Genomic DNA, 19,488 nt, shown 5'->3' on the forward strand with positions numbered 1-19,488 from the left:
GTACTTTTTTTTACCATGTATGAAAATATAAATGACTGCATGATGATAGAGGTCTTCTGTTCTTTACTAATCAAGCAGATATAAGGTGTCCTGTTCATATTCACTGATTAGTTCGAGGGTCAGAAAATTCTAAGGCCCCATACACACGGGAGGATTTATCCGCGGATACGGTCCAGCGGACCGTTTCCACGGATAAATCCTCTCGAGGATTTCCGTGGATTTCCATCCGATGGAGTGTACTCACCATCGAATCGAAATCTGCGCGGAAATCCTCTGGCGATGACGTGTCGCGCCGTCGCCGCGATTACGACGCGGCGACGTGCGCGACGCTGTCATATAAGGAATTCCACGCATGCGTCGAATCATTACGACGCATGCGGGGGATCCCTTCGGACGGATGGATCCGGTGAGTCTGTACAGACCAGCGGATCCATCCGTTGGGATGGATTCCAGCGGATAGATTTGATAGCATGTCATCAAATATTTATCCGCTGGAAATCCATCCCAGGGGATAAATATCTGCGGAAACAGATCCACTGGAGTGTACACACCATAGGATCTATCCGCTGAAACCCATTTGCTGGGATTTTTCAGCGGATGGATTCTATCGTGTGTATGGGGCCTAAGACTAATTAGTATTCTTCTAATACAAGTACCTTGAATGACACCGCATCATAATAACCCATTTCAGAGAACCCGAAAGTTGCCTAAACTGCATAGATATTCATGAATCCTGTAGTACTTCTAAAAGCTACTGCTACCTTGTTAGATCAAAAGCTACTTTTGCTCATGGTCATCATAAGCAGACTCCCCCCACCATGTTACGTCCCTCGACAGTTGTGCCATCTTAGTTCTTACCAGAGCTTTTTTTCTCAGACAATAGGTGCAGGAACTCCCCCTTTCTGAGTCACCCCTCTTCCTCCCTACCCACCTCCGAGCACCGTCCCTTGGTTCCATCCCATACCTACCTCCCAGTACCACGCCTTTTAGACAATACAGAACCAAGTATCATTTTGTGGTGCTAAGAAATTTGTATGAAATTTGGTAATGATATCAAGAAAATCAGTAAAATAGATCACCTGTAGCCAGAAACAATAGATCCCCCTAACAATGGACCACCCACAAAAAAATCCAACCCCAACAATAGACTCAGTACAACCAGCCTTAATAGACTCTCCTGGAGCCATCAACAATAGACCCCTCCCCCAACAGTAGATCTCTTTCAGCAACAACTGACCCCCCAGCAACATAAGACCCACCACCAGCAACAATAGGTCCCCCGCCAGCAACAATAGACCCCCCTGCAAAAATAGATCCCCTCCAGCTAGAATAGATCCCCCAGCAGTGAGCATCAATACCCTGCAGATTCACACCACAGCACCCCTTGCCATTACATACAGTCAGTCCAGGAGGTGCCGGAACTGCGTTCCCCCCGCGTTCCCGCTGAAAAAAAGCCCTGGTTCTTACCAACATCTTGTCAATGAAGTTTTTCAATATGTCAGCTACTTTCCTGCTTTTTGCAGCAGCATTGTGATAGATCACAGTCGTAGCTCCTCGGTTCCAGTCCACTAAGATGACATTAAAGTCATCGATGGCAAGCAATTTCTGGACAATTTCATCCAGCCACACAGGAGGAGATCCGGTAGGCCGATAGCCATGGGTGATAAATATTGTTTTTCTTGATATGTTCAGATACTGAAAAGCAGATGTATTCTCCAGGTTCAGATCCCCGGCACAGTTTGGATTTTCCCTGGTGTAAATTAACAACTGGATCTTCAGTGTTGTTCCAACAACAGCGTCATGTAACCCGAGATCGGTGAATTCATAGCATGTTTCGTTTGTATCTGAAAAGAAAAAGAATTCATAATGCTTTAGTATGCGTACATTATACTGACAATTTTGCAGACAGGTACCGTATTTATCGGCGTATACCGCGCACTTTTTTGCCCTGAAAATCAGGGCAAAATCATGGGTGCGCGATATACGCCGATACCCGCGCCGAGTTTGAACCACTGCGCCGGCATATACCGAGCGCAGTACACTCGGGTATAGTCGGGCAGGCTCGGCTCCTCTCGCGGTCACGTCCTGGACGTACAGGACGTTAGCGCGAGAGGGCCGAGCCTGCCCGACTATACCCGAGTGTACTGCGATGGGTATATGCCGGCGCAGTGGTTCAAACCCAGCACGGGATGGACACCGCCGAAGGACGCCGGACCCGACGAGGCCGCCGATGGACGCCGCGCAAGACACCAGAACTGTAAGTACTAAAATGTTTTTTTTTTTTTTACAGGAATGCGGGTCCACTTTAGGGGTGTGCGCTATACGCTGGAGCACACAATACCCCGATAAATACTGTATTTTTTTTCCTTCACTGATGTGCACTAATGAGGCTCCACTGATAGGCACTGATGAGGCGGTGTTCCATCGATATGTGCCCTCCGTCAAAAAGTGCCCGTGCATGCGCAGAACGGAAGAGTACTCCAGCTGAGTTGCCGATCAGCTGGAGTGACGTCACATAGCACATGACAGGCATGACAGAACTTTACTTGACCCGGGTGATCCATCTCATCTCCTGTCCCACCAAACAAACAGTGTCATATGAATAGGACAATAACAGATAGACTGGAAAATTTGCTGTCAATAAGATTTTGAGCCATTCAGCTTGGCTTCAACCTTATTTCCATTGATAGTGCAGGGTTCTCTCTCTGGCAGCCTGAATTGAAAGGTCAGGGCCGGCGATACCACTAGGCAAACCAGGCAGCCGCCTATGGCACAGCCACGGCCACTGGTTTCCCTACTATATAAATGTGAAGCGCCTCAAGCATAATGTAAAACACAAAAAGGCTCATCAGCAGGGCTTTTTTTCAGGGGGAACTTGGTGGAACTCCATTCCACCACCTCTATCTCAGACCCCTTTGGGGGGGCTCACTACAATCACTTGTAAACACAGAAGTCCGCTTTCTGTGTTTACAAGTGACAGCTCTGCACTCTGTATGTAATCCCCCTGAACTCTGCACTCTGTATGTAATCCCCCTGAACTCTGCACTCTGTATGTATTGCAAGACCCTCCTACTGTTTGTGAAATTTGACTGACCACAGCCACTATTTGTTGTGATTTGGAGGGTGTGTGTGGGGGAGGGGTTTTGGGGGGTCGTTGAGTTCCAGCACCTATTGTTTGAGAAAAAAAGCCCTGCTCATCAGTGATAAAACCCCATAGAACGGTCGTCACTGCATGGCGGGGGACACTGGAGGAGTGCTGATTTACAGTCTATGCAAGTCTATGGAGCCAAAAACGCTTGTAATCTGCCAAAAAGAAGCTCATGTACTTTTTTGAGCTTCAGGCGTTTTCTGTCAGGCGACAGAACCCTAAGATGTGAACAGGGAACATTAAAATGAATGGGTTTTTGGTTTGTTAAGCATTTTAGAGCTACAAGCTTTAAGCAGAAAAACGCTCAGGTGTGAACGGGGCCTGAAAGTTAAAAGTTTTAGGGCTCAGTCACACCAGATGCATTGGGATTACACTGGCTGCCATTTTCAGCACAGCTCCAATGTATAAACAAGGCACAATGCCTGTTGTCACAGGAGTTTTATATTACCTTTTGTCACTGGATTTTTGTATCGCGAATCCATACACTCCTTTCCATAAGTTGGCTCGACTTTTCATACTAGAGGCCATCATTACCAGATAATGTTGGTCACGGCTGTATATATATATATATATATATATATATATATATATATATATATATATATATATATATATATACACACATACACACACACACACACACACACACTAATATATATATATATATATATATATATATATATATATATATATATATATATATATATATATATATATATATATATATATATATATAATATATATGCACACACACACATATAGGTAGATTCACGTAGATTGGCCTAACTTTAGGGCGGCCTAGCCTAGCTTTTTTAGGCTACACCGCCGTAAATTAGTTAGGCTAGTAGTGATTGACAAACTACTTACCTGCTAATCTATTGCGGTGTAGCCTAAAACGAGCGGGCATAAGGGCGCCTAATTCAAATGACTTGGAGGGGGGCGTGTTGTATGGAAATGAGGCTTGACCTCACATTTGACGTTTTTTAAACACTGCGCATACGCCGGGTGCCTACATTTCCCAGTGTGCATTGCGGTTACGTACGCCGCACGGGCCTATTGATTTCGACGTGGACGTAAACAACGTAAATCCCGATTCGCGGACGACTTACGCAAACAACGTTAAAAATTCGAACCTCGCGGCGGGAACGGCGGCCATACTTTAACATTGTTATTCCACCTAATAGGTGGAATAACTTTAGGCCTCCTAAACGGAAACGGCGTAAATCGACTGCGGCGGCCGGGCGTACGTTCGTGAATCGGCATACAATCTCATTTACATATTATACGCCTACCGCAATGGAAGCGCCATCTAGCGGCCATCCAAAATATTGCAATCTAAGATAGGACGGCGCAAGCCGTCGTATCTTAGATATGTTTAAGCGTATCTCTGTTTGAGCATACACTTAAACATACGCCGGCGTAGATCTACTGATAAGCCGGCCTAACTCTACCTGAATCTACCTATGAGTGTTTACTCTCCCTTATTGGGATTGCAAACCTACTTTTGTGCTGCAATGTTCTAACATTGTCTTATTTTAACTTTGGGTGTAGGGGTGCAATTTTTATACATACAGTTTTTGTATTTTTATCATTTGAAGCCACGTGTGTTCTTATAAGTAGCATCTGTTCTGGGACCAAGACTTTCTATGGTCCTTATGCGTTTTTTCTAATGGGGAAAAGAACTGGAGTTCCATTTGTGACATTTCAATAAAGTTCTGTGAAATAAAAGTAAACAACGTAATGCATGCAGTGGCGGCCCGGGTGCCGCCCCCTCTCTCCAATTATCCCCCCCCCCCGCACCGGGTGCATGAATTACAGCGGCAGTTTTTTTTTTTTAAGCATCTGATTATAGCCAGAGGCTCCAATGGGCTTCAAAATCGGGTGGTCTCGAGACACAGAGGATGCGCTCCGATCCTACCCAGTTGTGTTACAACAGTGAATTAATATTCGCTGTTGAAACACTGATCCTCAATCCGGCCAATCAGAAAGAGGCCACAGGAGAAAGGGAGGCTGCTGAGCAGGGGAAGTCGCCAGTGATGGGGTAAGTGCTACCGACTGACTGACCCGGGCATGCGGTTTGCCGTCACTGGCATTGAGATTGGCACATTGACACGGACTCTCAGAACACACCAACTGGGTATCGAGTCTGGCTTGCTGCTGTGAATGAGTCAATGACAAGATGTTAAGAAAAAAAAAAAGCGTTTGTTATGCCTGAAGACTTTTTTTTTTTTTTTTTTTAACAAAAAGTAATTTGTTTCAGCCCAACTTCATTTTTCGCATGTCGATATTTCCAAGCCTCTTGAAGAAACTGGCTTGGCAGCACAACTGTTGAAAAAATTCCTGGCAAGCTGCCATACATTGACATACCAGAACGAATGTTGCTTTTACAATGTTACTCACACATTGCAAAGGACACATAAAATAAATGTACATTTATACAAACAGAAAGTCATTCAAAGTATGTCTCTTTATTTGTAACATATTTGTGCAAATTTTTATAAAGACCTGTGTATACAGGTCTGTTAATTGTATGTCACAAGACTATACTGACCATAGATCTCCTTGGCATAGGACAGACACGCTCACGGAAATGTCACCTGAATGTCTGTTTTAGAAGCTCAAAGAGGGTACTGCAAAACAGCTATATTTTTAACCTTTGAACGGATGGTGCCCAGGCCCAGTACAGGAGGACCTACTGCGCATGCGTGAGGCCCGCTCCTCTCTCCTATTAGCCCAGCAGCCAGGGGAGCAGGAGAATCGAGCCCTGCGGTGACGTCACGGCCGAACATCCCCGGGAAGTGGGAAAGGATATCCTGTCCCCCCTCCCCCCGAAAGGTGCCAATTGTAGCACCGGCGACTCGCGCATTCACAGTGAGTGCCCGGCCGTAAAGCCGAAAGCTGTCACGGCCAGGTGCCCACACTATGAATGGGGGTGCCGGCCTGAGAGGGGGGGGGGAGGAGCTCCAACCGGCTGCGTCGCTGGACTGTGGAGCAGGCAAGTGTCTGTTTATTAAAAGTCAGCAGCTTCACTTTTTGTAGCTGCTGACTTTTAACACCAAAAGGCTGGAACTCCCCTTTAAGGTGAACAGATTTTTAAAATTAAATAAGGGGGACATTTTTTTTAACTAGTAATGGCGGCAATCAGCAACTCTCTGCCCCTCGCCAAGTCTCACTCTCCGCTCCGACCAGCACATGATCATCAGAAAGGGGCACAGATAATGGAAAAAAAAATATAGACCCCCCCTAAGCTAGTAGGAGCGGCGGAGCGGGGGGTGTGCAATTTAGATTTTTTTTATCAATTCTGCACTGACTGTCTTTGAAATTGCCCCAGCCCCTGTTCAAATCCAATCCAGGGGCAAAACCGGGGACAGACTTGGTCCAGGGACAGTGTCCTTAATCTGGGGACTGTCCCCGGAAACTGGGGGATGTCTGGTCACCCTACTGCTACTTCCATATGCTGAACTGCTGCTTTTCACTTTAAGCCTGTCTGATGACTGTTTTTTTATTATTAAAAAGAATTGACTAATTTTAAAATGGTAGCTATGGCAATAGTGGGGACAAATATACGGTGGTACTGTACCCCCTACTTTGCTGTATGAGTATACAGGGATGTGATGTGTACAGAGAGCAGCTTTACCCATGTCAGTAACCTAGCAGAAAAATAAAAATAAGTGTTCGAGAAAGAAAAAAAAAGGAAAAAAACACAAGAAAAAAACAGACAAAACAACTAAACAAAACAACAACAAAAAAACACACCAAAACTGCAAGGAGATGGTTAGGGGGTTGCAGCAGCTAAGATTTAGTCAAGCAAATTTATATATAAATTCACTGAAACTGCAAAACTGAAAACCCTGCAGATGTGCCACAAACCTATTTTGTGGGAAAACTAGTCTCCATTCCTACTAGAAATCCAGTATCCTTGTAATTTTCTGTGGACTATAGAACACACTGAATGACTCTAGTGCTATATATTATAATTCTGCTACCCACTGGCCCAATTCCCTACTGCTAAAAGTCTGGCTATGCTTCTTGCCTGTGTGGTAGTTTGGAAATTCAGGGACACAGATTTACAGGTGAAACTCGAAAAATTTGAACATCGTGCAAAAGTTCATTTATTTCACTAATGCAACTTAAAAGGTGAAACTAATATATGAGATAGTTCAAGCCGTGATTTGTCATAATTGTGATGAATATTGACTTACAGCTCATGAAAAACCCAAATCCACAATCTCTGAAAATTTGAATATTACATGCAATCAATAAAACAAGGATTGTACATAGAACAATATCGCACCTCTGAAAAGTTTAAGCATGCACATGTACTCAGTACTTGGGTTTGGGCCCCTTTTGCAGCAATTACTGCCTCAATGCGGGTTTAGGTCAGGTGAGTTTGCTGGCCAATCAAGCACAGTAATCCCACGGTCATGGAACCAGGTTTTGGTGCTTTTGGCAGTGTGGGGGAGGTGCCAAGTCCTGCTGGAAAATGAAGTCAGCATCCCCATAGATCTCGTCTGTGGAAGGAAGCATGAAGTGCTCCAAAATCTCCTGGTAGACGGCTGCAGTGACCCCTGGACTTAATGAAGCACAGTGGACCAACACCAGCAGATGACATGGCTCCCCAAATCCACACAGACTGTGGAAACTTCACACTGGACTTCAAACATCTTGTAGTGTGTGCCTCCCCATTCTTCCTCCATACTCTGGGTCTTTGGTTTCCAAATGAGATGCAACATTTGCTCTCATCGGAAAATAGGACTTTGGACCACTGAGCAACAGACCAGGTCTGTTTTTCTTTAGCCCAGGTAAGACGCTTCTGACGTTGTTTGTTGTTCAGGAGTGGCTTGACAAGAGGAATACGACATTTGAAGCCCATGTCCAGGATCCGTCCGTGTTTGGTGACGTCTCTTGATGCACTGACTCCAGCCTCAGTCCACTCCTTGTGAAAGTCCCCAACCCTTTTGAATGGCCTTTTCCTGACAATCCTCTCCAGGCTGTGGTCATCCCTGCTGCTTGTGCAACTTTTTCTTCCCCACTTTTCACTTCCACAAATGTTCTATTAATTTGCTTTGATACAGCACTTTGGGAACATCCAACTTCTTTTGCAATTACCTTTTGAGGCTTTCCCGCCTTATGGAGGGTGTTAATGATGGTTTTCTGCACTACTGTGAGGTCAGCAGTCTTTCCCATGATTGTGATTCCTACTGAACCAGACTAAGAGACCATTTAAAGGCTCAGGAACCCTTTGCAGGTCTTATGGCTTAATCATCTGATTAGAGTGGGACACGTTGAGCCTAGAATATTGCACCTTATCACAATATTCAATTTTTCTGAGATTGTGGATTTGGGGTTTTCATGAGCTGTAAGCAATAATCATCACAATTATGACAAATCACGGCTTGAACTATCTTGCTTTGCATGTAATGAGTCTATCTCATATATTAGTTTCAACTTTTAAGTTGCATTAGTGAAATAAATGAACTTTTGCACAATATTCGAATTTCACCTGTATATATATATATATATATATATATATATATATATATATATATATATATATATATATCTTATATACATTTTTTTTTACTGTTCCCATAAATGCATTTCAACTGAAATATGGCTCAACTTAAAATCCTGATGCTAGGAATCAGAGCTACATTTATGAATTCTATAGAATTCAGTACACATACGGCTCAGCAAATTACACACCCATCGCCCAGTACAGTAAACATTGGGAACATGAGTCTACTGTAATGAATTTCACTAGTGAAACAACTGTGCAAACACAAAGCCGCTTATGTCATCTAACATGGTTTCTCCAAGTGTCAGAGGTCAACTGTTCTGTTTTTCACATGGCACAATGCCATATGTGTCAAAAAGAAAAAAAGGGTCTGATACAGACACACACCAAGTTACAACTGTTCTTCTCCAAGACAAGCTAGAGAGCAGGAAACTGAGAAAAATGGCCATGATCCAACCCAAGCAGCAGCCATATATGACATATGAGGTACAGGAGGACTGTGCACACATAACACCCATCAACCTTAATTAACCCTCTGAAAACTGTTAAATAGAGATGGCTTGAACATCCCCCGATTCAGTTTGTGCCAGAACTCTCAAACATCGCAAACGTTTGGAACAAACTCCATTAAAGTCTATGGGACCCATTCTTGAAAAATCAAAGATCCCCATTTTGAAGGCTTATATACAAGTTATTGAACATAGGAAGGGTATGGGGGGGGGGGGGGGCAGCTACTTCCCTGGGGAACATGTACCAATGCAAAAAAAAAATCTTTAACAAAGCTAGTTTTTAAAGCAACAGTCATTTTAATGATGCTTAAAGTGAAACAATAAAAATGAAAAATGTATTTACATATATATTGCCTGGGGGTTCCCTTAGTCTGTCTGTAAAGTGGTGCATTGTACCATGTATAGAACCTGCTGCACAAAACTGACATTTATAAAGAAAAAAAAAACCTAAGAAATTTAAATCGATTTTCCCTGCAAGCTTTGTTTTGTAAAACAAAACAACGGTTTGGAAAGCCAGTCTGTATGATGAAGCCACAATTTAGTGCACTCGGAACAAGATTCGAGATTTTTTTGGATAAAGTCTGGTGTCTCTTTCGCAAACTTTATATAGAAGCAACAGGTGTGGAAAATTGGGTTGTGGTGCCTTCACCCCATAATCTTCTAGAGGTACTCTTGATGACAGGAAGAATTGGCCTAGCTGTCAAAAAAATTTAATTTGACGACCCCGGTCACACAGTTGTGGAAAAATTGATTCTTGGGTGTTAATTGTGCCCATGAAACCTATAACAAAAAAAATGTACTTCAAGATACAATCAACACCCACAAAGCTATTTTATTAGTGTTCTCCCCTCTCTGAAGGCACATGTTACTCCCTTCCTCTACCTCAGAACTGACATCAGAATCAAGTAATGTCTGTGCATCCTCAAGAAGCAAGTGGCTGATGATGTGTTCGAATAATTCAGATGACCCCTCCATGCATGATTTTGGGGCTATAGCAGGAGTAGCCGTGGACAAAGACAGAATAAAGTGCTCTGGCAGCTGTGGTGGACGGTGCACTAGTGTCAGCTTGGGTCATAGAGGATGAGGATGGTTTAGCAAGGCAATCCACCACCTCCTATGCATGCTGTGGCTGGATAGCATGGGCAACATCACTAAACAGAGACAGATGTGCCCTACCCGAGGACAGACCACGTCCACCTTTGCCTGTAAACACATACGCTTCTGGCCCCCTCATAGTGGCATAGGAACGTCTGCCTCTCCTTGTTGGCCTCCCACACATGATTGGGGGGGTGGCTTATTACCCAAATGTAATAGAAACTGTGAGATACGTGATTGGATGCACTTTTTTGAATGAAAAGTGGTGTTTAGTGCACTTTAAATTGAGGACTGACCCTGACAGAAAATGTAAAAACTAGAAAGAAAGAAAGAAAGAAAGAAAGAAAGAAAGAAAGAAAGAAAGAAAGAAAGAAAGAAAGAAAGAAAGAAAGAAAGAAAGAAAGAAAGAAAGAAAGAAAGAAAGAAAGAAAGAAAGCAGAAGGGGGAACACTTATGTAAAGTACTACACCAACGCTCTACACTCAGAGTCACAATGAGTGAACATACTAACTCGCTAGTATCAAACTGAGCCCTGCTCCATCTCTACCCCAGCACACTGCAAAAGCTTTCTATAGAAAGTTACCTTTTTATTGTTTGGGGTGGGACTATAAGCACTGAGCCGTGATTGGAGAAAGACAATCGGCAATCAGGGCTCTGACCCTGCTAATTGGTGATCAGCGGTCAGGTGCGAGGCTTCAGCCAATTAGGGTCCTAGAATGTACAGTGAAGTGCGCAGTACATTGTGGGGTGCTTGCCAAACGGGCCAACAGGCAATATTCGGTCTGAACTTTTGCTCACCTCGAACTCTTTGGCCAACACTACTGTTGAACACTTCATGTTTAAAGACAGATATGGCATAAAAACAGAGACTTGCAGTTTGTATATTTTGTGCAATACATGTTCCAGCTGACCATCTTTATTAAAGTGATCCCATCTTTGCAAGTAACTACTGTACCAGCAAAAAGGCCAAATACCTGCATGTACAGTATATACTGTGCTGTGCAGGGGTAAAGGACTCAGAGCTTGAATTGAAGGCAGGCCCGGACTGGCCATAGGGCAGACCAGGCACCTGCCCGGTGGGCCGGGCCCGGTCAGGGCCGCCCACGCTGTAGCCTGTTGCTGTTCAGGCCGCACAGCGCGAGGTAAGTGCTGACTGCGGCCTGAGCATAGTTAACACAAGCTGTGGCTGCCGTTTACCGCTATGCGGCTGTGCCTGTGTCTCCAGTGGAACTATCGGCTGCATCGGCTGAGCTGTGTGTCTCTCTCACACACAGCTCAGTCTCAGAGCCGATACAAACAGTTCGGCTCTCTGCCCCCAGGGACTGCTCCTCCTCCAGCCAAGGTGTCTGCATGGTGAGGCAAGGTGGAGAGCTGCAGGCAGGACGTTTCCCCCCACTCACCCCCCCTCCCTTTCTCTTGTCGGGACTCGGCAGCACATGTGAGGAGATGTCCCCACAACAGCAGCCAATCGGAAGAAATAAAGGGGCATCATGGGAAATGTAGTCCCATAGATAGGTGGCCCAATTGTTTTCAGCAGGGAGCCGATTACACTCCCCAGCATGCACTCTGCTGGGGGGAGGGGGGGGGAGAGAAAACCAAAAACATGCTGAGAAGTGCTTATAGCTGCTATTGTAGGAGACATGAAAAAAGAAAGAGGACTGTGCTGGGGGAACGAATAGCCCCACCACCACCAGAGAGAGCCACGCTGTACCGCACCACCAGAGAGCGCCACGCTGTACCACACCACCAGAGAGAGCCACGCTGTACCACACCACCAGAGAGCCACGCTGTACCACACCACCAGAAAGAGAGCCACACTGTTCCTGCACCACCAGAGAGAGAGCCACACTGTACCACACCACCAAAAAGAGAGCAGGTCAGTGTCACTGGGCAGTGTGGGCACAATAGGAGACAGACAGTACTAGCATTGTATAAAAAGAAAATGACCCAATGGAACCCTCCGGTATAAAGACCTACAGCGGGGGACCAACCCATTGCCTGAGCCAAGCAGGATGGAGAAAGTCCAAGTAACACAGACCGGCGTCCATGGACGCCTGGTGTGCGGCAAAGTCACCCCACTTCTGATGACTGGCTTTAAACGCCAAGAAACGCGTCGAGTCCATGCTCAGGGATGCCAAGTCAAGTTTTGTCCAACAGTGAATTTTTATCAACTCAATCATGTATTTATATATCTTCAATAGGCTAATCATGTTCACTTTATCTGTATGTCTATTTATTGATTGTCTGCTTCATCAATTATGTATATTTAAAATGAAAATTAAATATGTTAATGTTATTATTACGATTTGAATTATGCCTTTGTCTGCATGATCCTTGTACCATTTGATATGATACACACCATAATTTATTTCATATCCATTATTGAGATTTCATTTATTGCATTGAGTAATCTAGCAGTCTCGCATGGCAACAGAGATTTTCCTATCTTGGACTGTGACATGTAGCCAATTTCTGATTTACCAGACCCTTTTATACACACATCCTCGCCTCATTTAAAGTCCCATGACCCTCGCTCTTATTTTTTCCTAATTTAGGGATGGAGGCTTGGTTGGTGTTATCGGAGGGTTCCATTGGGTCATTTTCTTTTTATCAATTTAACCAGGGTGGAAGACACCCAAAGTCACATTTTGACCCTTTTGGACCCTACCTCTTTAGATGATCATCTCTTCTCAGTCTATTGATCTCTGAGGTAATTTAAATGTTGGCATCCCTTTTCCCAATATCCATTGATATATTTTTATTTGTCTATAATTCGCCATTTTTCCGACAAACGGGTCACTACCCATATTTTGTCTCTTGTATATATTTTGTCTACTATCTATAAGCCATTTAGTTTTATCTTTTCCATCTGACCGTGGCTTGCCCAGCCCATCTGATGACAGGTCCAGTTGCTTTCTCTTCCTCGGGGGAAGCGATGCGCCCAGATCCTCCCCCTTTCCCCATCTGTTTCTCTGATGGGGGCGGGGCCAAGACCTCGGCGCATCTACGTCATGCCTAGCATGCCGCACACCCGGCGTCCATGGACGCCGGTCTGTGTTGCTTGGACTTTCTCCATCCCGCTTGGCTCAGGCAATGGGTTGGTCCCCTGCTGTAGGTCTTTATACCACAGGTGGGTGTTCTATTCACCCCCTTCCATGGCCAAAGCGATGACGCATGACGTTGGCGGTGGACACGCCCTGGGCTATGGTTACTTCAGCCGGGATATCACCCATGTTCATTCCCTTGCTTTCAGACCTGGGAGAGGCTCCCTGGAATTCCATCCACACTTCAGGTACTGGGGGATTCCTTATTTACACTCATATCCTCTTATCCACATTTATTTTAGTTCATATTCTTCCTTTTGCTCACACTCTCTTAGGCCTTGTACACATGACCGAACATGTCTGCTGAAACTGGTCCGCGGACCAGTTTCAGCAGACATGTTCGGTCGTGTGTACGGCCGAGCGGACAGGTTTCCAGCGGACATTTGTCCAGCCGTTTTGCAGCGGACAAATGTTTCTTAGCATGCTAAGAAACATGTCCGCTGGAAGCCTGTCCGTCGGACATGTTCGGTCATCTGTACAGACTCACCGTACATGTCCGATCGGCCGCCATCCCTCGCATGCGTCGAAGTCATTCGACGCATGCGTGAAATCTTTGAACTTCCAGGGCCGCGCACGTCGCCGCGGCCACCTCCCCGCGTATCGTGTACGTGGGGATTTCTGTCTGATGGTGTGTACAACCATCAGACAGAAATCTCCGGGCGGACATGTCTGTCCGTCTGTACGAGCCCTTACACACACACACATTAACACCTCTCTTTCTATCTCATATGCATCAGTGTTGTGGCATATAATAGTCTTTTTAACATATTTTTTTCATAACACATATTCTTCACTATTCACCAAAGCGCCACCTTTGGGTTAATTTTGTTACACACTGTTTGCAGTCACTCCTGATCCTCATTTTTTTCCTGTTCTTTTCTTTTGTTCTGCATTTTTTCACTTGTTTGTGTCGTCCCATATCATGGATTCTTTGCCTTTCAACTCTTCTAACCGTAACAGCGCTTTTGAGTGCAATATACATTTTATTTAATTTTTTTTACAAAAAAAATAATAATAATTTACTATAATATATGGTCTTTCTCCCTCCCCGCATTTCACAGTGCTTGGGTTCCCAGCCTAGTAAGTTAACCATTTATCTAGATCACATCCACACTTCCGGGTTTTTTCCATTATTGTTACAATCTGTTACATGGCATTTATACTTTGGAGAGCAAACCGTAAATAGTTCTAAAGCCAAATGTCAGATGAAGGCATGATATCCTATTTTAACACTTTACAGTAATTTTACATCTCTTACGGCACACATGCAGGTTTTTGCTAAACACACTCCTCTTTTAGGCTCGGTTCACATATGAGCCGCACCCGTCGCGCAACAGGGGTCCGTTGCATGCTAGTTCACTGTTTCAGGTCTGATTTCAGCCCAAATTTTTGAGCTGAATTCAGACCTGAAGCAGACCAAAAAAGCACAATTTTTTCCTGCAAAATGCACCAGACCTGCTGCGGAGATATGTGAACCGGCTCCATAAAGAGGCAGTCACATTCTCCTGATATGAAAATTGGATTCAGGGAAACGCGCATTCAATTCGCATAGGTGGGAACCCAGCCTAAATTAGGAGGAATTCTGGGAACTCTGTGTAAGTGGGCCTCTGCCTTTGGTGACCAGAGACCTCCTTACATAACAGTTCCCCCATTAACATCACAGCCCTCAGTGTTCCCCTTTGCACTGTAAGGGGGAACCCTGAAGACCAAGATGTAATTGTAATGGGGAATGGTACAGACAATAATGTAAGGGGGAACTCGGGGACTCTTGTAAAGAGGAAGTCTCTCTGGGGCAACGTGGAGCAGTCTCTCTCTCTCTCTCTCTCTGGGGGCAGCGTGGACCAGTCTCTCTCCCTCTCTCTCTTTCTCTGGGGGCAGCGTGAAGCAGTCTCTCTCTCTGGGGGCAGCGTGGAGCAGGCTCGTGCTCTCTCTCTCTCTGGGGGCAGCGTGGAGCTGGCTCTCTCTCTCGTTCTCTGGGGGCAATGTGGAGGAGCAGGCTCTCTCTCTGAGGACAACATGGAGCAGGCTCTCTCTCTGGGGGCAACATGGAGCAGGCTCTCTCTCTGGGGGCAACATGGAGCAGGCTCTCTCTCTGTGGGGGCAACATGGAGCAGGCTCTCTCTCTCTGGGGGCAACATGGAGCAGGCCCTCTCTCTCTGGGGGCAACATGGAGCAGGCCCTCTCTCTCTGGGGGCAACATGGAGCAGGCCCTCTCTCTCTCTCTCTCTCTCTGGGGGCAACGTGGAGCAGTCTCTCTCTGGCAATGTAGAGCAGGCTATCTCTCTGTCTCTGGGGGGCAGCATGGAGCTGGCTCTCTCGTTCTCTGGGGGCAACGTGGAGGAGCAGGCTCTCTCTCTGGGGGCAACATGGAGCAGGCTCTCTCTCTGGGGGCAACATGGAGCAGGCTCTCTCTCTGGGGGCAACATGGAGCAGGCTCTCTCACTCTCTCTCTGGGGGCAACGTGGAGCAGTCTCTCTCTGGCAATGTAGAGCAGGCTATCTCTCTCTGTCTCTGGGGGCAACATGGAGCAGTCTCTCTCTCTCTGGGGGCAACATGGCGCAGTCTCTGTTTCGCGATATGTTCTTTTCTTTGGCTCCATCCCATGTGGCTGACAGAAGGTAGCATTCAGATTTTGATAGGCAAAGATAGTGGCCTCCTGGGAAAGGTTACCGACGATATGACATGGGTGAGTGCAGGAAATTCAAAAGTGTCCATACCAAGCAGTAATTATCCAGTATATTTAACATACAGTAAAACCTTGGTTTGCGAGCATAATTTGTTCCAGAAACATGCTTGTAATCCAAAGCACTTGTATATCAAAGCAAATTTTTACAGGGTATAAAAGAGAAGAGAGGCGCCTCAAAGTGTAGCAATAAGTTGCTAAATGCTGTACCTTCATTAAATGTAACCACATTGCTACACTTAGAGGCTCCTCTCTTCCTTTTTATACTCAGTTGTGACATGACGCTACTCTTATATCAAGTCATCACTTGTATATCAAGATAAAAATGTATTAAAACATTTTGCTTGTCTTGCAAAACGCTCTCAAACCAAGGTTATACTGTACTATAAACCAGGAAATAACCACTGTATAGTATGGGGATATACCACTACATACCTTCTACAGCAGGATTATATGATTTTATAACACAATTTTTTTTTCGTTTTTATTCTATTATTGCCATAAAAATGACCCACCGAAAATTCTCAGCACTAGAACCATGCTCTTAATCTAGCCCTGCCCATACCCTTTAAAGCTGATGTCAATGCAAACAATATATACACAGATGAAATTCATGCCAGTTTTTACTGCCTGCTGTAGAGACTGGAAGTAATACAGGTTTGTTACCATAGCAGACTGAAAGTAAAATGAGAGGTCATACTATGTGGATTAATCATTTACTATCGGTGATGAATACTGCTCAGGTCTGACATCTGTCTGCGTCACTCCCTTTTTCTGGTATGTGAGCAAGGAAATCACCTGTAAAGAAGTCCGATGGCCGACATTGTATTCACTTGCAGTCTTCTATTTTAACTGCCATTTTGGGCTTACAAGCAGCCGCTGATGGTTTTCTAATGGAGGACTGAGTGCCAATTTCTTGGCTTTTACTAAACTCCCAGAAGGTTCGTAGTGTAATGAACATATCATTTAGAGTTTGAGAAAATGATAAACTTGTAAATGGCACAATACAGATCTCCAAACAATTCATCACAGCCCTCATGCGGCTTTTAGTGTTTTTGCACTCCTGCTTGCTTCCTAGGGGTGCTTAGGGAGAATAACCCACCATCCCACCATCCCAGTTGTCAGCAGCACTTTGCTTGTGTTAGCCTAAAAACAGCTCAGCTTCCTCACCTGGCCAGTGCTTTGTGCACACTGAAAATGAGCAGGCGCAGCTTTGCTACTCTAAAAGCCTGGTACACACGATCGGATTTTCTGCAGACATAGCGTAGGACTTTTGTCCGAAGGGCGTTGGCCCATGAACTAGCTTTGCATACAAAACGGCAAACAATTGTCGGCCAACAAACACAAATCTATGTGTTTTTTCAGCTCTTTAGCGCCACCTTTTGGGCAACTTCTGCTAATGTTGTGTTATGGTGAGCATTGCTTCCAAGCATGCGTGTTTGTACTTTGGAGTTTTGTTCGAAGGACTTGTGCACACACGATCGGATAATCTGACAACACATTTGTTGTCAGAAAATGTTAAAGCATGCTATCCAACATTTGTTGGCAGAAAATCCAACAATTGGCCGATGGAGCATACAAACGGTCAGATTTTCCAACAACAGCCTGTCATCACACAATTCCAGTTGGAAAATCCGATCGCGTGTACGGGCCTTAAGGCAGCCCATGCACTGATCATTCAAGTTTCAAGCTGTGGTATTGTTTTCTGACAGCAGGGAGATTTCCCCCGCTGTTAGAATACACTGATCAGTGTTGCTGCCTATAGCCAGGGGCACTGATTAGTCTGGAAAAACACAACAGATCAACTTGTGTATGACCATCGTGCCCATACTGTACATGGTTGCTGAACCAGACGAATTTTGATCGGTGTACGGTTGGATTTAGTTCCAAATCCTTTATCCAATAGGCTTCCTCTTTGCATTGTGAACATGCCCTTGAGGCATTCATGATCTCTGTTAACACTGGGCAACAATGCCCAAGAGCAACACAAGTTTTCAAGTTTCAGTTTGGCACGTAGGCCAAATAATACCAACACTTTTAGTGCAATTCCCACTAAAAACTGGTGTAGAAAATGTTCACAAGGATTAGGACCCATGGCAGGTCATAATGGTTTCCAGTTCTCACTCTGAACAGAAAATGAAAGTCTCCTCTATATGTCCACAATGGGCAAGAAAACCCTGACCCAAGCCCACTCCAAAATTAGGAAAAAAAATGTTTTTGCTAGGAGGGGGGTGGAACAGATTTCCACCCCCCAGATCATCTAAAGCTCTGTGCATGGTTGGTAACCTCGGCAATATGAAATCAGCACTTTAGATTTTTTGTAACGCTATCCCTGATGGAGCCACTTGGTAATTTGCGCTCTCGCCTCAACTCCAAGAACAAACTTGTCCTCTCTGACACACCTGATTGAAGGAAAATTCCTGCCAGAACACACAAGACCACCAGTATGGATACCTTAACTCAACTAGGAGTCAGTATCAGGAAAGACACAAGACCGTTTAGTGGCAAATTATCCCATATCAATACATTGAGTTTGAGTAAATGGTGGTTTGAGCATACGGAAGGTAGGTTTAGACACAGTCTGATAGACAGTATAATCACAATGACAAGTAACTTAGAATAGAGTTCTGTACCACTAGACTGGAATTGATAAATCAGAAAAGTCAGTAATAAATAGTGCATTTACTGCAATATGAATGATACTATAACTAGTCTAAAGTGTATTCTAGAAGAATGGCTAGGATATTGTGCAATGGAGGTACCTCTTAGCATAAGCAATAGGCAAAGGTCTCTGTGCAGCAGCTGTAAATCAGACAGTATGTAGTCTTCAGCCGGCTAGAGGTGGGCCCAATTGTACCACTGGTGCATATGAGGCTAGTCCCAGTCAAGCCTGCAGGCAGCAATAAGGCTACTAGATGGCTGTATGGTCAGTTCCTAAAGAGCTCAGTCTCTCTAGCAGCAAATATAAATCCTCACAGCAGCAGCTCACCAACACCAGCGATATTGCAGCTCATCCTCTGGTCACACACAGATTGGTGCACTCTGCTCTACACCTAGGTGACTTGGACTGTCAGCACCCACAAACTCAGCACCCCAGATCCCTCACAAGCTGCTGATATGCAGCAGTGATTGTGTACACTGGACAGCAATGCATACTCTCTGGTTTCCCTCATGGCAAGAGGAAGCTATGTCCCGCGCAGCATGGGAAAATGCAGCTCTTTTCCCACCATCCAGCAATCTAGTCTCTGTTCTAAACAGCTCAAAAGCTCTTGGTTACACAGTAGAGCTGCTTCTTTTGGACTACAGTTCCCACAGTATATTGCTGCCTGACTCAGTCTATTAAACATTTCATGCTCAGCAGCTCCCTCCTCTTACTGATATAGCGGATAACCAGTTCAGCACCACAGGGCAGCAGCTACAAAGAGCAGCTG

General features: G+C 44.9%; 1 protein-coding gene across 2 annotated transcripts in view; it reads right to left on the reverse strand.

The window, feature by feature from the left end:
• The window catches only part of LIPI (lipase I), a 62,422-nt gene that overhangs the window by 37,280 nt on the left and 5,654 nt on the right, over positions 1 to 19,488 (reverse strand). For both annotated transcript variants that reach the window (XM_040338794.1, XM_040338793.1), the window contains exon 2: positions 1,468 to 1,844. In XM_040338794.1, the coding sequence (XP_040194728.1) occupies positions 1,468 to 1,844 (377 nt within the window). The remainder of the gene's footprint in view (positions 1 to 1,467; positions 1,845 to 19,488) is intronic.

Source organism: Rana temporaria, chromosome 2 (genome assembly GCF_905171775.1).
Source record: "Rana temporaria chromosome 2, aRanTem1.1, whole genome shotgun sequence".
NCBI lineage: Eukaryota > Metazoa > Chordata > Amphibia > Anura > Ranidae > Rana > Rana temporaria.